This window comes from Malus domestica, chromosome 03, assembly GCF_042453785.1.
Source record: "Malus domestica chromosome 03, GDT2T_hap1".
In the NCBI taxonomy this organism is placed as follows: domain Eukaryota; kingdom Viridiplantae; phylum Streptophyta; class Magnoliopsida; order Rosales; family Rosaceae; genus Malus; species Malus domestica.
Window position 1 is genome coordinate 18,388,541 of NC_091663.1, and position 17,183 is coordinate 18,405,723.

At 37.8% G+C, this 17,183-nt stretch overlaps 1 protein-coding gene across 1 annotated transcript; it reads right to left on the reverse strand.

Moving 5' to 3' along the window:
- Positions 1 to 2,858: 2,858 nt before the first annotated feature.
- LOC103425480 (outer envelope protein 61) lies at positions 2,859 to 9,436 on the reverse strand. The gene is made up of 11 exons (XM_008363566.3): positions 9,004 to 9,436; positions 8,189 to 8,419; positions 7,463 to 7,519; positions 7,233 to 7,361; positions 7,054 to 7,131; positions 6,846 to 6,916; positions 6,561 to 6,610; positions 6,271 to 6,472; positions 4,390 to 4,924; positions 3,590 to 3,733; positions 2,859 to 3,316 (listed from the first exon to the last, which is right to left on the reverse strand). The coding sequence occupies exons 1-11, from the start codon at positions 9,103 to 9,105 to the stop codon at positions 3,170 to 3,172; spliced, it is 1,746 nt and encodes a 581-aa protein (XP_008361788.3). The 5' UTR covers positions 9,106 to 9,436; the 3' UTR covers positions 2,859 to 3,169.
- Between the last annotated feature and the right edge of the window lie 7,747 nt (positions 9,437 to 17,183).

Consider the following 17,183-nt stretch of genomic DNA (forward strand, 5'->3'; position numbering starts at 1 on the left):
AATTGACCTGTTAATATTAGTAGGTAATATGACCTGACCTGTTACCAGTTAAAGAAAATATATTTTAAATCAATAAATAATGAAAATGAAAAACATAATTTGACCCAAAAAAATTGGAAAACATAATACTGAATTAGTATATGCATACTACAATTTCACATAAATATTCAAAACATAAAAATAAAAAACATTTGTTATTCAAGTATTACACACCCCAAAATAAGAGTTTAATGAAAAAACATTAGCACATTACTACAAAATACCAAATGCTGAAGGATATGCAAAATGAAGGGAGTTGCGTTTCAAGGTTGAGGAACCTTGCACGTTTTTGACAATTAAACCCCTCAGTTTTCATCAATCACCAAGGGAATGGTATTAGAACTTTGGCTTGATATAAGTAAAACATAATCCAATGGTAAAGATTCAATCTCACATAAATGAGATTAAATCCTATGGCTATTGTTTAAGCAAGGTTTTTAATCAATGTAGAAGTGTGAAAAAATAAATAAATATAAACACTCATAATGACAAGCTTTACAACTTTCGTGAAGGTCTCAGCTCCGAAATTTGCCACTATAATAACGTAAATTATATATCTAAATTTAACTATTGATTATCTTTTACATTTATGCTCCATTCTTCTCACCAAATTTTGTTTTTTAAAAACATGATCTTTTAGAGGATGCATGAAGTGAACGGTTTAGATCGTTGATATTAGGTTTAGAGTTTCACCATTAGTGAAAATATTGCTCAAAGTTTATAAAGTATCTATAAACTATATAACATCAATTCATATTTCAGTTCACTGTAAATATTGGAATGTGATATCAACGATTCAAACCGTTCATTTATTTTCATCAGCTAAAAGATCACTTTAAAAAAAATCTAAAATATGAAATTCAGTTAGTATAATAAAGCATAAACGACAATCGATAATTAAATTTAAATCTAAGGTTTATGGATTATGGTGTTGGATTTCGGAGTTGACATCTTCACGAAAGTTGTAAAACTTGTCACTACGAGCGATTTGTATATATATTTTTTTACATTTTTCACTCCTACAATAATAATTATTAATTTTATTAGTTTTGCACTCAAATAAAAAAAAACACTATTAATGAGATTTGGAGGTCTTAAAAATCCAAACGACCATGTAACCATCGTCTTGAGGATGCAATCACGAGTATTTATATATGATTTCACATTTTTCAGACTTGTACATTAATGATTATGAATTTTATTTATTTTGAACTCCCTTAAAAATACTATTTTGGAAGGTTTGTATGGTTTTAAAAAATTCAAACGACGACGTACCCATCTTCAAAGCGTAGAGGATGTGATCACCAACATTTGAATGTTTTTTTTTCTTCACATTTTTGGCACTTGCAAAATAATTGTTATAATTTTTTTAATGTGTTTGATATTTTTGTGATTTTTTATTTATTTTTAATGTATTTTATAATTTTTTTTAATCTCACTCTTTGCCTATAGTATACCATAACAATAAATAAAATTTTTAATTTTTTAATTTGTATAAAATAAGAATACAATAATACCTATTTAATATACAATAGGGAATTGTGACATCCCACATCGCCCAGGGGAGTGATCCTTAAATGTATATTCCTATCCCTACCTAGCACGAGGCATTTTGGGAGCTCACTGGCTTCGGGTTCCATCGGAATTTCGAAGTTAAGCGAATAGTGCGCGAGAGCACTCCCATGATGGGTGACCCACTGGGAAGTTCTCGTGTGAGTTCCCAGAAATAAAACCGTGAGGGAGTGTTCGGGGCCCAAAGCGGACAATATCGTGCTACGATGGTGGAGCGTGCCCGGGAAGTGGTCCGCCCCGGGCCGGGATGTGAGAGAATTGTTATTAGCACTCCAAAAAAATTTAAACTATGGCTAGTGTATTTCATATTAAGTTTTTTTTAGGGAAAGAGATCATCTTTGGATTTTCCCTTCAAAACCTAGGGATAAAGTAATCTGAGCCATTAAAACAGCCAAAAATTATTATAGGTTTTAAAACTTTATACTAACTTCTTTGTTTTTAGCCATTAGATCAAAATTTAAAGGCCCGGATCTCTTGATCCCTAGGCTTTGGAGGGAAAGATCCGAAGATGATCTCTTTCCTTTTTAGTAGTTTAAAAAATTAAAATCATCAAAATAATTTTTTTTTTCTTAACGTATCAAAATGAGTTACCTGCATATCACCCCAGTGTAAACCTGTTAAGGATCCGTTATTAACAGGTTCTTATCGTATGACCTGATAACGACCCGATTAGTTATCGTGTTGACCCAAAACTAGTTATTTTCGTGTCATATTACAGATTGTGTAAGAAATTATCAGGTCTAAGTGAGGTAATGGGTGGTATTGGATGGGTCCCACAATTTTTTATAAAAAAAATTAATTGATTTTATCTTATATTTATTAATATTTAATTAATTTTTTTATTTAGCTGAGTGAGGATGTGGGTCTTGCACTTGCCATTTCATCATTTAACAACAAACTTAACAAAAATTTAACAGAGATATGATATTGCAATGAATTCATAAGACGAGGTATAACATTGTAATGTTTAAAACATAAGATATGAGATTGTAGCTCGACCTATAATTGAGATAGTTTTGTGTAATTTACCCTTTTAAATATGGGAACAGTTTGGTATTGTGAGCAGGGTTTGTATCCATTTTAATATGGGTACGTTTTAGCCATGAACAAATATTTAGTGTTCAACTGTGGCAAAACATTGTCAATTAGTACTACGATTTTGTAGCATTTTTCTTCACTTGTAAATAAAAGGTCTTTAGATTCAACTCTCGTCAAAGGTAAATTTAATCCACATTATTGCTAGCCTATTGTAAAGGTTAAAAAATCTTCATAAATGACGGAACATATGACAAGGACAATCAATCAAATATGTTAAGAGATGGAATCCAAATACTTCATACGCTGACTTCATTACAAAAAGCGAGTACCCCCGGTAATCATTTTAACCAATATCGAATCACAACCCCGTCCCTCTCTAACATTTTCCTTTTCTTCCTTTCACAGCACCTCTTTTGATGCGTTCCACAGAGATATCGGCTTTCGCCTGTTGCTACCGTAACTTAGCTCAACGTTAGACTTCGAATGAATCTTTCGTAATTTACAAGCATAATGACACACTCTAACCACCGATGTAGCCCAAACGATGAAGCACTACTGCTATAACTAGCATGCATATTGCCAAAATCAGACCGGATCTGCCTAGTAGCCAATTTTTCACCTTCTTTGCACCATCCACTCCTCTTTGAATCCTATCTGCCCATTTCATCTGCAACGAGAAGTTACAAAAGAAAATAATCAATAAACAAAATCCATACTGAATGCACTAAATCACAGCTCCACTTGGCTGCAGGAGAATAATGGGTAAAAGATATGGAATCGTATGTTTCAATATCAAATCACTCATCAACACACCAATTCACGACTGAAACAATGGTTCGTTTTAAGATATGGTGGATATTTACACTTGTATGACAAATACTAACAAAAATTGAAGTAAATGCATTGAAAATCAACGTCATTAAATCGAGTAGGAAGTTACCATTCTGTCCAGGTCCTGCGGTGACAAAGACGACATTGCTTGCTGAGCTTTTGCAGCTTCTTCCCGAGAAAGCTTGAAACCAAACTGCTCGCCCATGTTTGCCATCATGTCGGGGCTCATATTTTTAATCATTGATGAGAACATCTGCCAGAAAAACAACCAAAATAAAAAAGTTGAACGCATTATCATGCAGGATAAAAATTGCTCTACCAAAAAATATAACAAACCGTCATCAATCAAAAGCTTGAGGTTCAAGTCATTATGCTATCAACATTATGGGCACAGTAAGGAATCTACTAATATACCAGCCTGTTTAAAAAAGTTTGAGGTAGAAATCCTTCTTTCAAAACATCACATGTAGAACAGGTGCGATGTGTAAAATTAGTCGCAAGATGGTTGATCATCCATTGCTACACTGCTCATGTTTCAGGGCTTAAAAACCTTTACTTTTCACTTTTAAGGTCCAGTAAATTCCTATGACAGTTAGGGGTTTGCTGCATGAGGAAGGTGTTCGAACAATAGCAGTCCAATCAGAAAATTTTCTTCTACAATGAATAGCCAAATTTATGATGGTTTTGAGCTCCAATGACATGACTTGAGTGTATCTTATCAGATATTTTTCTCATGAATGACTGACTTTTTGTCTAAGCGCAACTTTTGCACACATCCGAGTACTACTTATGCTCCCGCTTCTAAAATCTTAACAAAAATAATTAGAAAGAACATGCAGACCTTGCACTTTGAGAACCAATGAAATAGACATGCAAAGAATAGTATTTTAATGTAGAATTTGAACGAACCTGCTGCATTGCAGGATCTTTCATTTGGGTCCTCATTTGTTCTTGCAAATCACCAGCAGAGGCAGGGAAGCTCGACTGAGGAGAACTCCTAAAATTAGGAAATATTCCTTGAGAGCTAGTTTCACCCATATCCTGAGGTGCATTTACTGCAGAATTCTCACTGCTTTCTGAATAATCTGACGAACTTCTTCTGTTACCAGTGACTGGTCCTTGTGTTGAAGATGAACCTCTCCCATTCAAAGAAGATGCTACTCCAAACATTTTCTGTAGCTCCTCCGGTGGCATTTTACTCATCATATCAGATGCAGTTTTAAGCATATCTGGTGAGACATTTGGAGGAACCGATCCAGGATTAAAATTGTTGAAATTGGAACTGGAAGCCAATTCAAGCATTTTTTGAAGTTCTTCAGGTGACATTTTGCTGATCATGTTTGAGGCAGTCTTAACCATGTCAGCAGGAACCTCTTCGGAGTTTCCAGGATTCAAAGCAGCCAGAGTGTTAGGATCAGCATTTGAAATGAAATTCTGGAACGATCTGAAATCCAAGCACAGAAACAAGTATAATAGTATAATGTCATCAGGATGCATATTATTAAAATCAACAGAATGAAAAGATAGAAACATCAAATATTTATAAAATAAAACCAAATAAGAAGCTTCAGGAGCAGAATGCAGGAAATTTCAAAAATTCAAAAAGAAATACCTTAACTTATGACAATTATGATATCTGATATAGAACATCCTATTTGGAATATTATTTCAGTATGGACTATGGAGAGACAATGCCACAGAGAGTCCCAACTGTGTACCTTACCAAGTTCTCTTTGAAACTGAATGGGCTTCATATTGCTATAAAGGTTTGATTCTACTTTTATCAGATGCCAAGTGAAAGTACATCCATATGATTTCTTAGCTTTTACACTTCTGAATAAATGTTTAAATACCATGTTCAGCCAAATGTATCCCAACTTCACCCCGTTGGATTTTTCCAGCCCATGATGAGTTGTCCAAAGTATATTAGGAATTATAGCCAAACCATGTTAATTCTTGGTGTGGTTTGTCTTGGTTATTTGTTTCCAATTTCCGAATTTGTTTTGTTTTCACATTCTTAAACGCTATATTTGCAACACACGGCACCCTCCTCCCTCCTACATGCACATGAGCACATACGGCCACATTCAAAATTTAGGATGTATACAAACATACATCTCTGGTGCATGCAAATCACATGAAAATGTGTCGCATTTGACTTCCACTAGATGCGCACACCACACACTGTGACGCACAAGACTTCTTATGCTTGATTTATTTATTTATTGGCTAACTTAGGGCCTGCTTGATAGCCATTTTGTGTTTAGTTTTTAGTTTTCATTTCTTGTGGTATAGATAAAGGGAAAGTTTATGGGAGAGAGGAGAAATGAAGAAGCATGGAAGACGGATGTTGGAAGGAATGTTAAAGAAGTGTATATGGAAAGATACACAAAATGAACTGCAAATAATTGTCTTCACTTTCAAAGTTACTCCTTTGTGATTGAAAGGCCATGGGTTTGAGTCGTGGAAACAACCTCTTTGCAAATCAAGGGTAAGATTGTGTTCGATAGATGATTCCCCAGACCCTCGCAAAGCGAGGAGCCTTGTTGGCTTGGGGTCGCCCTTAATATATTCCTCCATCCTTTCTCCTACTACCTACCCCCATCTTTCTCCATTTCTCCTTTCCCCCATATACATTCCCTCTGCCTCTTGCACAAAAAATGAAACTCCAAAATAAAAACTAAAACAACATGAGTGGATTAGTTTTATATATCAAATGCTTTCAACACAAAAAAGATTTTAAAATAGCATCATAAAATCAGAAGACTCTTTTTTATGAACAAAACATACCTGATAGCTTCTGGGTCACTTTTAAAATCCTGCAAACGGTCTGCATTGGTTGACAGAAACTCAGTGTTTGATGCGCTTTGAGTCCGAGAAGCATTGCTAGTTTCCTTTGGTTGTGCCGCAGAATACTCTGTAGAAGACCTTTTATGGTTGGCAGATGACACAGTCTCAACTTCTTCAGTTAGTTCTTCAATTACTAATCCTCCTATCAAACAATCAATATTCAATACCTATAAAGATATGGGTCCATGCATCTAGATCAAGAATTTTAAAGGTGGAAATAAGAAGCATACTTCTTGGTCCAGACGAACCACCCTCTTTACGCAAATTTTCTTTGGCATCCCTGTAATAACAATATATATCATCTACAATGTCAAAACAATCTCCATTTTCTATCCCAGCATTTGAGAAAAAATTGGAAAAGAAAAAGGCTATACATCACTGTTCAAATGCCCCTATACTTGTGTTAATTATGACCATATAGCAGCCATGCATATGGCATATTTCAATGAAGCCACAAGAACAGGATGATCAGATCAGAGACAGATATGAACAAAGAACAAAAGAAAGGGCCACACCTTAAAACATCTGAAATAGTTTCATCATCAGGTGAAACTTCATGTGCCTTGCTCAGATCAGAGACAGCACCCTAAGAGATGAAACAATGAGCATCAGGTATAGGAAACAAAGGTCAAAATTATGAAAACCAAACATGCTTCAAAAGATGCTTCAGAATTATCTGCGAACAAATCATATGCATATGTATATGTATATAAGCATACTCACTTCAAATTGACCTATTTCTTTATACGCTTGACCTCTACGGTAAAGAGCCTTAATATTGTCTGCGTCATATGCCAAAACCTGAAATAAGAAGATATATCATTTAAAATATATTAAAGTCAGTAGCTTGCAAGAAAAAAACATGAAGATACATGTATCTGTGAGCATGTTTCATCATATACCTCAGAACCTTCTTTTATACACTCGTCATACTGCCTTGTTTTCAAGTAACAAGACATTAAATTGAGTGAGCATGCCATCAGAAGCGACCTGCCTTTAGAAGATGGAATCCCACTTAGGTTCTTCTTTGCCTATAATTTTAGACACAGGAGTATTTATGATCAGTTGGAGGCCTGACTCTGCAATGTAAAGGGGTAAAAAAAGAAAACAAAGGTATTATAATTGCACTTACAAGCAAGTATTTCTGCATGGCTTCATTGAACTTGCCCTGGCTGTGAAGTGCATTTCCCTGCAAATGTGATATAAGAAAAGAAATTAGACACCAAAACAATACTTAAATGTATGAAGAAACAATGACCGAGTCAGTAGACGATAATATTTGTCTTTATCCTGATTACTTATGCATTAAAGAGCAAGTCTATAGGTTATCAAATCAGAAAAGCAGCCAGATATTTAGCTTTCCAAAAATAACCTTACCAGAGCCTAATGATCAGCCTATCTTTCCCAACCCTAACCCAGCCCATACCACACTTGTAAGCTTGGAATGACTTAAAATCTCCACTAGAAATGGATTTCAATCAGAGAATCAGGAAACTGTTTACACATGCTAAAGTTACAACTCTAAAACTTGAGTTTAAATAATACAACTGCACAGGTGTAAAATCTACTGGTATCATTACAATTTCTTGATGTCATACAAATTGATTTTCACGACTCATGAAGGATGTACACTGTGCATCAAAATCAAGATTTTCCTAAAATGGGTCCAAAATAACAGATCTACACTAAAGAAAATAAAACCAATCTTAAGGCTGGGAGAATCAGCTTACACTACAAAGCCATGAATCATTTGATTGTGTTATTAACAATAGAAAAAACGGAATAAGTTTCAACATATATAGTGTAAAATCTTCTAATCCTAAGAATTATAGTCCCACATAACATCTAAGTATCCAACCTGATCCTTCAGCATCTGAGCTCCTTTGAGTTCATAAGAGATCTGGGCATCAACACGGGTACGCATAGCTGCTATCTCTTCAGGCGAGGCACTAGCCATCTTCTCACCAATCTCAGCTATCTCTTCCGGACGTGTATGCTTCAACTGCTCTGCAGCCTGTTTCAAGTCTTCAGGCCTCATGTTCTTCATGCCCTCCGAGGCCATCTTCATCAATTCTGGATTAGCCATCATCTGCAATGCCAGTCAAACAACAACCACCACCATCACCAACTACACCACTTAACCAAAATCAACTAAAATTTAGAAATAAAAGGAAAAAAAATTGTGGGAACTTCTTTTCTCGTGTCGGTATCTGGGGAATAAACATCGGCTAACGCTGTGCCAGCAAAACTAATGACAAAGAAAAACCTCCAAATTTCCTATATAGCGTAAACATTCCATAGTCAACCAATTTGTAAAACCCCACCAGCAATGCATCACTATACCATATGAAGTGTATGACATACGAGTGATGCGAAGGATTAAGGCTGTCCATATATCAAATTGTTTAGTGGATTGGATTTCAGTTGACTGCATACGGCTCCAATGTAACAAAGACGATGTCCATAGCGCAAGTTTCAGAGACCCAATGATCCCAATAATCACATAATGCATAAAAGCATTGAGTCCAAATTCAATATTGGTACTTAATCAAATCACCCGATTATGCAAAAAAAACAAAAAGGAACACTGAACACAATCTATCAAAAAATCCAAATCGAATCAAATCCCTAAAAATTGGGAAATTGAGAAAGAAGAAGAAGTTAAAATTGGACCTGCTGTTGGATCCTGGCGAACTCGGCGGGGGACATGCGACTCATCTGCTCCTGAGCGAGCCTCATCAACTCGGGATCCATCATATTCATTCCGTTAAACATCTCAATTCAATCAATTCAGTCGATCAGAGTTTTGATCCGATGCGAAAATTATTTGGGAGAATCGGAGAATCTCTGCGTGGGGAAAAGAAGTTGGAATTTGGGGATTGAATTTTGGGGGAATTTATAGTAGCGGGAAGAGAACAAAATAGGGTTCTCGAAGAACAAGTGAGAAGGTCGCCCACCGAACCTGAATCAATTCAATTGAATTAGTCGTCGTCGTCGTCGTCTTCTTCTTCGAATGGAATAGGAAAAAGGAAGCTTGATGGAATGGTAGGAAGAGTCGGAATAATCGCGTTTATTTCCGCAATTACGATTCTCGCCTTGGCTGCTGGTGGTCTGCCGCGTCATCTCGCTCTTATAGCTGCATCACGCCACATGTTAATCACGTGGCCATTGTGGCATTGCACGTTCGTTAGCCGACTTTGTAACTAGACCTGGCATGTCGTGCATTCTTTTTCTTCATTCTTGTCATTTTTGTGCAATACCCAATATCTTAAAAGAGCTGTTAAACTCACCTTGTTATCTTATTTTCTCTCCCACGTTATACTTACACCTATTATAAAAAGTTAAAAAATTAAAATGTTATTTTCTCACCCACTATTATTCCTAAAATAACCCTATATATAATTAGAGATAAATTTCTCTAAAATTTAATGAAGCTACTCCCCATTAACTCAGAAAACAAAAAACCCCAGTGATAAACCATAAACGAAATTGACCAAAAAGGAACAACCTCGGATACAACAGCAGCAGCAACAATACATGTTCATTGCTTGTATACTTTTTTCAGTCACATTGTTGTCCGTTCTGTTTCTAATGGGATAAATTTTCACAATTCAGTACCAACTACGAAGAGCTTCGCTGACAGAGGATGATGCCTTTGCCTTTCTAAAGGCTGATAATCTTGGTGATTACATAACCTATTCAGGTTTCTGTGAAGCACTTTGACGGGTTCGATATCAATTAACCAATTGGAAAATTTACTAAAAGGCACAGATTCAGAGCAAGATTGTGACACTGTTGGTGGAACCTCCCCAGCCCTCGCTAACAGGTTCGATATCAATTAACCAATTGCAAAATTTTCCCTAACCTAATTAAAACAATGCCAACGAATTCTAGGAATTCTCATACGAAAACATGAAACAAATTCTACCCTAACCTAATGCAAATTCAAATAAAAAGTCACAAAGCTATGCTTCAATTATTCATGTCGACAAATCAAGATGGTCCACATAAAATTATCTTTTACCTGTTCCACGGAAACATAGTCATCTACTTGTTCCATAGGAATGTCATCTTCTAAATTCCTTCTTTTTGCTTTCTCTGAACGATTTTGCTTTCTCTGAATGAAAGGGGATGAAAATGATGAGATAGGGTTTATGGGAGACAAATTTTCTAAACTTTTCTTTTCTTTTCTATTTTTATAAAAAAAAATTAATGCAAAAAGGAGTAAGTAAGGTCCCTATTAGTCATTTTACAAATGGATAAATTTGTAATTAAAAAATTCATAAAAAGATGGGTGGGGAAATAAGACACCAGGGTGGGAATATCACCACTATATCTTAACGGATTGTATTGTGTAACACCCGTTAAAATAAACAGGTAAATGACCCCACCCGAAATCAACCCGATAATATTAACAGGTAATATGACCCGACCCGTTACCCGTTACCCGCTAAAGAAAATATATTTTAAACCAATAAATAATCAAAAGAAAAACATAATACTAAATAAGTATATACATATCATATTGCCACATCCAAAACATAAAAACATATTTTTCTTTTAAGTAGATATTTACATACCCAAAATAAGAGCATAATAAAAAATAAAAAAAAAACATTAGAACATTACATAATATTTACATACCCAAAAGATTTGCTTTAGCCTTTTTCTTTGCAAGACTCGTATTTGTATTGTCTATACTTTTGCTTCCAATATCTCGTTTTGTTTCCATTATAATCTCCACGGACTCCTTATTTTGTTTATTGAATCTAAATCTCTAGCATCCATTGCTTCCGAAACAAAATAGGTATAAATTAATTAATAACTTTTTAAACATGTAAGATATTACTAACAGTAACAATGGATATTACTAAGCAATGAAGTGAGTAATTAAACATGAACAAACATGCCTAGGATAGACATTATTTTAGTACAACTAAGCAATGAAGTGAGTAATTAAACATGAACAAACATGGATATTACTAAGCAATGAAGTGAGTAATTAAACATTAAAAGCTTTATAATTAATCAATAGCTTTATAAATTCTTGCAGCAAAACTAGAACATTAAACATGAACAAACATGGATATTACAAACCAAATTCTTGCAGCAAAACTAGAACATTAATAAATATTCAATTTTAATCCTAATCCAGCACAAGGAAGTTCTTCTTGTGACGATGGCTCCCTCTCTCACTCACACACACACACGCAGACAGACATACCCATATTGAAGAAGACATTAATCAGCACATGTCAGTACAAAAGTACAAGAAAGAGCCGATGGAGAAGATGAAATTCGAAAATCATATGATTATCAAGTCTTAAATAGTTCTAGTACATCCTAGTATAAAGGCACGAAGAAAAAGTTTCTTTAAGGTCAACAATAGATGAATTTCACCTGAAACTGTCTAATATACCCATCATTCCCTCCGCTGACCTAGAACTATCAACTCTATTCACAAGTGTAAGCAATTACTAAAAAGCATGACATGAACTTTAATCCTAGACAACATACTTAAGCTTGCTAATTCCACACTCCTAATTTAAATGTCATTTTGGTTTAAAATAGAAATGACGTACTCAAAACACTTAATAGTTATATAAAAGCTGGATAACCAATTGTTGACCCTAAAAACTACCGAGTCTACGTAGCGCGCAGACCGAATAATTAATAAGATAACTACGTCATTCGGTTGTGTGCGGGGCGTGCCAACTTGACGGCCGAGCTCGATCTTAATTTTGTCAGACATCCTACCACATGGCACCTGCTTAACATGTTCGTCCTTGACACTAAAACGTCTTCTCAAACCTCAAAACCCTATCACAAACTATTATTATAACCTTGAACTGTGAATTTTCTGGTCTGTTTGAGTCGTGCACATAATCAAACATCTCCTCATCATTGAATCCGCCGTCGCATGTCATCATGTAGCCTCAATCTGTGAATTTCTTGGCCTCTTCATATGGATTTCCCGAATCTCCATAATGATTGTTAAATTGTCCGACTAGTCTTATCCTTTATTTGAAACTTTAAAACGTTGGGTTTTCAGTCCAAAACCCCTATAAATACCCATCTCTTCTTCATTCAAACTCTACACTTCACTCACTCCTAAAGCCATCTTGCTCTTGGCCCTCGAATTCCCAGAAAACCAAGAAAACTCTCAACCCAGAAACTCTTCGATTCTTCATCAATGGCTTTCTTCATTTCCAAGCTTTTCGACGAATGAAACAAATGCCAAGGCTTCATCGATCGAAGCGTCATCAAAACTCTGCGCTTCGAAGGTGATTTGATCGCCTCCTACAAGATCTTAGGGCCACTTTTCAAGGACGTCGTACTATTGTTCATCATCACTCTCCTCAAGGATCATTGCCTTACACCCTTGTTGCAAGGGTTCGATTGGTCGAAGTGGGACCTGACCAAGCCCCAAGGAGCCTGGCCCTCAACCATCACAGCTTGGGAAGCTTGGTTCGAATAGATGGAAAAAAATTTCGGCCAAGAATGGAAGACTCTTGGCATCTATGATGCCATTAAACTCTCGACCGTGGACATCGTCATGGACATAGATGCCAACACCATGGACCTTTTGGTGCTCGGCCACCAACACCATGGTCATTCCCTTAGCCCTATCGACCCCACCATCTTTGACGTCTCAACTATCCTTGGGACCTCTCATTCTGACCTCTCTGTTGATGCCGCATTTTCTGGCATCCATCTATCCTCAACCTCAAAGCTCTATTCGATGAGCGTGTTGTCGAAGCGTTGAGTAAAAAAGGTCAATAACCCTCAAGAGAAGAGATTCAAAAACTACAAAAGAATTTCTTCAACTATAACACTCTCATCCTCCATTTCGCTGGTCGAGGAGAAGCAAACATTTGGAAGGGGGAGCACGAAGCCTTCTTATTCTACTTATTTGTTATACCAAATTGAATAAGTGCTTGGTCGAGAATATGCTGGTTGTCGAAGCCCTGGCAATCGGTCATATCTTGGCCTTTAGTCCAGCCATCCTTGCCAATCTCCTGCGTTGCTTCGCCAAGACGACCATCAACAAAATCGATCCGCACCAGAACAGTCATATCTGGGTTTTCCAACTTTGGCTGCAGGTTTATTTTGCAACCCTTCGACCAAAGATCCCCAGCTTCTAACCCACCAAAGCGCTCGGCCTTCAGTTAGCGTCTCGACCGGTGCCTCTTCACCGGGCTGAAGAAGTTTTCAAATACTTATTCGGCCTAGAAGACCTCTCTGACGACGAGTTTCCAATATGCTGTCGTCAAGAGTATCCCCCTTCCATCAAGCTTCCATCATCAGCATATAGTGAAGCTGAAGATGTTGATCTTCGTCAAAATTAGGGGTCGTTCGTGTTAACACGCCACTTTCCCCTCGGTTGCGATGCTCGTTCGAGCGAGCTAGGAAGTCTACCATCCTAATTTCACTACTCAGCAACTTGGCTACCTCCAAGATTACCCGATGCCTCTACTCACTTCCCGCTCCATCCTAAGTCGATGACACTCCTAGAGAGAATGCAGGGAGACAATTCGTGAATTTCAAGAAAGATGCCAAAAATTCCATCTTCGGCCTAATGTGTCTGAAACCCTTAGCATTGCCACCTTCGTCGACTGGTGGGAAACATACACTGAGGACTTCTTTCACACATCGGTCGAGAACTTCATCAAAAAAGCTTTCAGCGACCGCCCAAAGAAAACCCTTGCCCCAAAATCCAAAGAGACGACTCAAGGTATTTGTCTTTGTCAATCATTTTCCTTTGGTCGTTTGTTCAAACTTCCTTCTGATTTGATTTTAATGTTTTCAGGCATTCATACACCTGTGGTAGCTGCGATCGTGGCCAAGAAAAAACTTACTCCTTCGCTAAAGAAAACCACGACCGCCTCACCGACCCTGTCGGGCAAATGGTCTCGCCCAGAGGCCGAAACAACTGGCGATGCTCCCTGTCTTAAAAAATGTGTCAAGCAATTGGTGAAAAAAGGGGAACGGGATATTCATGTCATCTCCAGCTAAACCACAGAAGCAACCGCTGAGTCTCCTCGTGCTCTGGTTGCTTAAGCATTAACGGACACGCAATCAAACCCTCATACCGGTCGAGCACTTGAGGTTCATCCCGTAATAAGCCGGTGGTCAAGGAACCTGCAGCAACAAAGCCGGCCGTTGCTTATGTCTTGGAAGAAGTGGCCACCTTGGCCAAGAAAAATCTCCCTCTGGATCCAAAACCCAAACCAGTGGTCGTTCTGGAAGAGGAGGTATGATTACGTTGCTGGCGTCATTTTTTTTTCAATTAGATTTTGAATGCTAACCACTTTTATTTCAGGACGACGGCATCAAAGAAACCCCGCTGACGAGTCGCCCTCGACCAACTAAACTTTCTACCAACAATCCTCCACTTGTGGTTAAGGCAACTGACTAGGTTGATCCTCCTGCAGCCAACTGTGGAAAAAGGCCCATTGTCGAGCCTGAAGTTACTTCGGCTTTTGTAAGGCTTAATCTCTTTCTCTCATTACCTTTACTATAACAAATCTGAACCGAGAAAAACATTAAATGCCAGCTGCTCGATTATTTATTTCACCAAAAATTCTATGCATCGAAGGGTGTTATTTGTATTTCCTGGCCACCTCAATGGCCGTCAAACGTAGATAACCTTCATCGGCCGCGTGAATTAAGAAGCAGTCTTAAGAACTGGGCTCGGCCATTAAGCTCTCTAGGTTCAAGCAATGAACCAGGGGACATGGCTGAAGTTTCCTATCGGCAGGTCTAAAACAAATTCTCTCTATTATTTTCTTTACGATTTTCCTTTTTCCTAAAACCTTTTCATGTGCAGCCTTCATGGGAAACCGAGTTTGACGCTCTCTTTTTGAATACTTCTGGAATAGCTGGGCCATCTGTTGTGTAGGTCGAGCCTTCCGTAGCTGAATCCAATGCTTTTGCCAAGCTGTAAGAAATCATATCTTCTCTGCCTCACAGGTCTTTCAATGTAGGAGAGTGCCTGAACGATCTTGCAGCCGACGGCTTACTGAACACCGAAAATGTTGTCCACTTATCTGATCTCCTGGAGTGGACCCAACAACACTTTATTACTTTTGAACAAGCTCTCTGTGCTGAGGATGACCTAAAGGCTGCAAAGATTGCTCATGAAGCCAGCCGGTGGGAGGTTGAGGCTATAAAAGCAAAAAAAGTGTAGTTGGCCGGCTTTGATCATCAAATTGCCGAGCTTCAACGTCAAATTACCGAGCTTCAACAGCAAAGGTTGGTTGTTGCTTCAGAACTCGAAAAAGGATTTTGAGGTGAATAAGGCTCGACTGACGAACTTCGCGGCTGGTATAAAACAGATCCAACAACTTCAACTTAACAAAAGGACGAGGCAAGCAGAAGTCATAATGGGCGAAGTAAGGTGGTTGGAGCTAAAAGCCGCTCTTGAAGCCTTCCTTCCTTCGACCCCCTAGGATTTTGGCTTTAGGAATCTTTTATAACTTGACTTGTACGTCCCTTTGCAAAATCAATAAAATGATCTTTTATTCTCGCATCTCCCAAGTGACTAGGTAGTATTTCTTTAAAAATTTCCCTTTTATTGGTAACTTGTGAACTAAACCAGTCTGATCCTTAAGGTGTTCTGCCCCCTTGCCGAGAACTTTATGAACAACAAACGGTTCTTCCTAATTCGACGACCATTTGCCAAACCTAGGATCTTTAATCCCTACGGGTAGCACAGTTTGCCAAACCAACTCGCCTTCTCCAAATGTTTTTTGTCTGACTCGCTGATTATAAGCTTGCTCGGCAATCTTCTTCTGTGTCATCGATAAATTATAAGCGTCAAGCCTAATTTCTTCCAAGTCTTCTAATTCTTGTCATGGCATGACTGTACTCGGCACTGAACAAACTACTTTGTTCGATCACTCGCAACAAGTTTATACTCAGCTTAACCACTAACATAGCATCGTGGCCATATGTTAACGCTTATGGAGTCGTTTCGGTTGCCGATCGGAGTGAAGTTTGATAAGCCCACAACGCTTCGTTTAACTTTAAATGCCACATACTAGGCCTTTCTTTTACCTATTTTTCGAGAATACCGATTAAAACCTTATTACTTGCTTCGGCATGTCCATTCGCCTGCGGGTAATACAGTGTAGACTGCTCAAGTTGAATTTTTAGATTTTCCGTATACTCCTGAAACCTGCCGGATGTAAAGATCGTACCATTATCTGTTATGATTGTTTCTGGTACGTTGAATCTAGTCACGATGTTTTCTTCTACAAAATTACAAACTTCTTTAGACATTAACTCGGCATATAACTTGGCTTCGACCCATTTGGTGAAGTAATCTGTTACGACAAGTATCCACACATGTTTTGTTGTCCCGGAAGATGGTGCAATTTTGCCGATTACATCCATGGCCCATCCTCTGAACGGCCTTGGTTTGGTGACTGAATGGAGTGATTTGGCCAGAACTCCCTATATAGGCCCATGAATTTGACAATGCACACATCCATTTGCGTACTCGATGTAATCCTTCAGAATGCTCGGCTAGAAATAGCTGTATCATCGAAGCAGCCAACGTATCTTTCGTCCAGATTGATGAACCCCGCAAATTCCTTCGTGTACTTCTGCCATTGCTTGAGTAGCTTATTGTGGGCCGAGGCATAGGAACAATAACCCATCCTCACCTTTTTGATACAACTCATTCTGGTATGATAGTAGTTTGTGGAATGAACCCTTGTCCGTCGGTCGTGTTTTTCATTGGGGTTATCGAGATATTGCATCATTGCCATTCTCCAATCGTCTAGTAATGCCTCAACATCGTAAACCTCTATAGGGTTATTCCGCTCCAACAACGACGGTAAAGACAT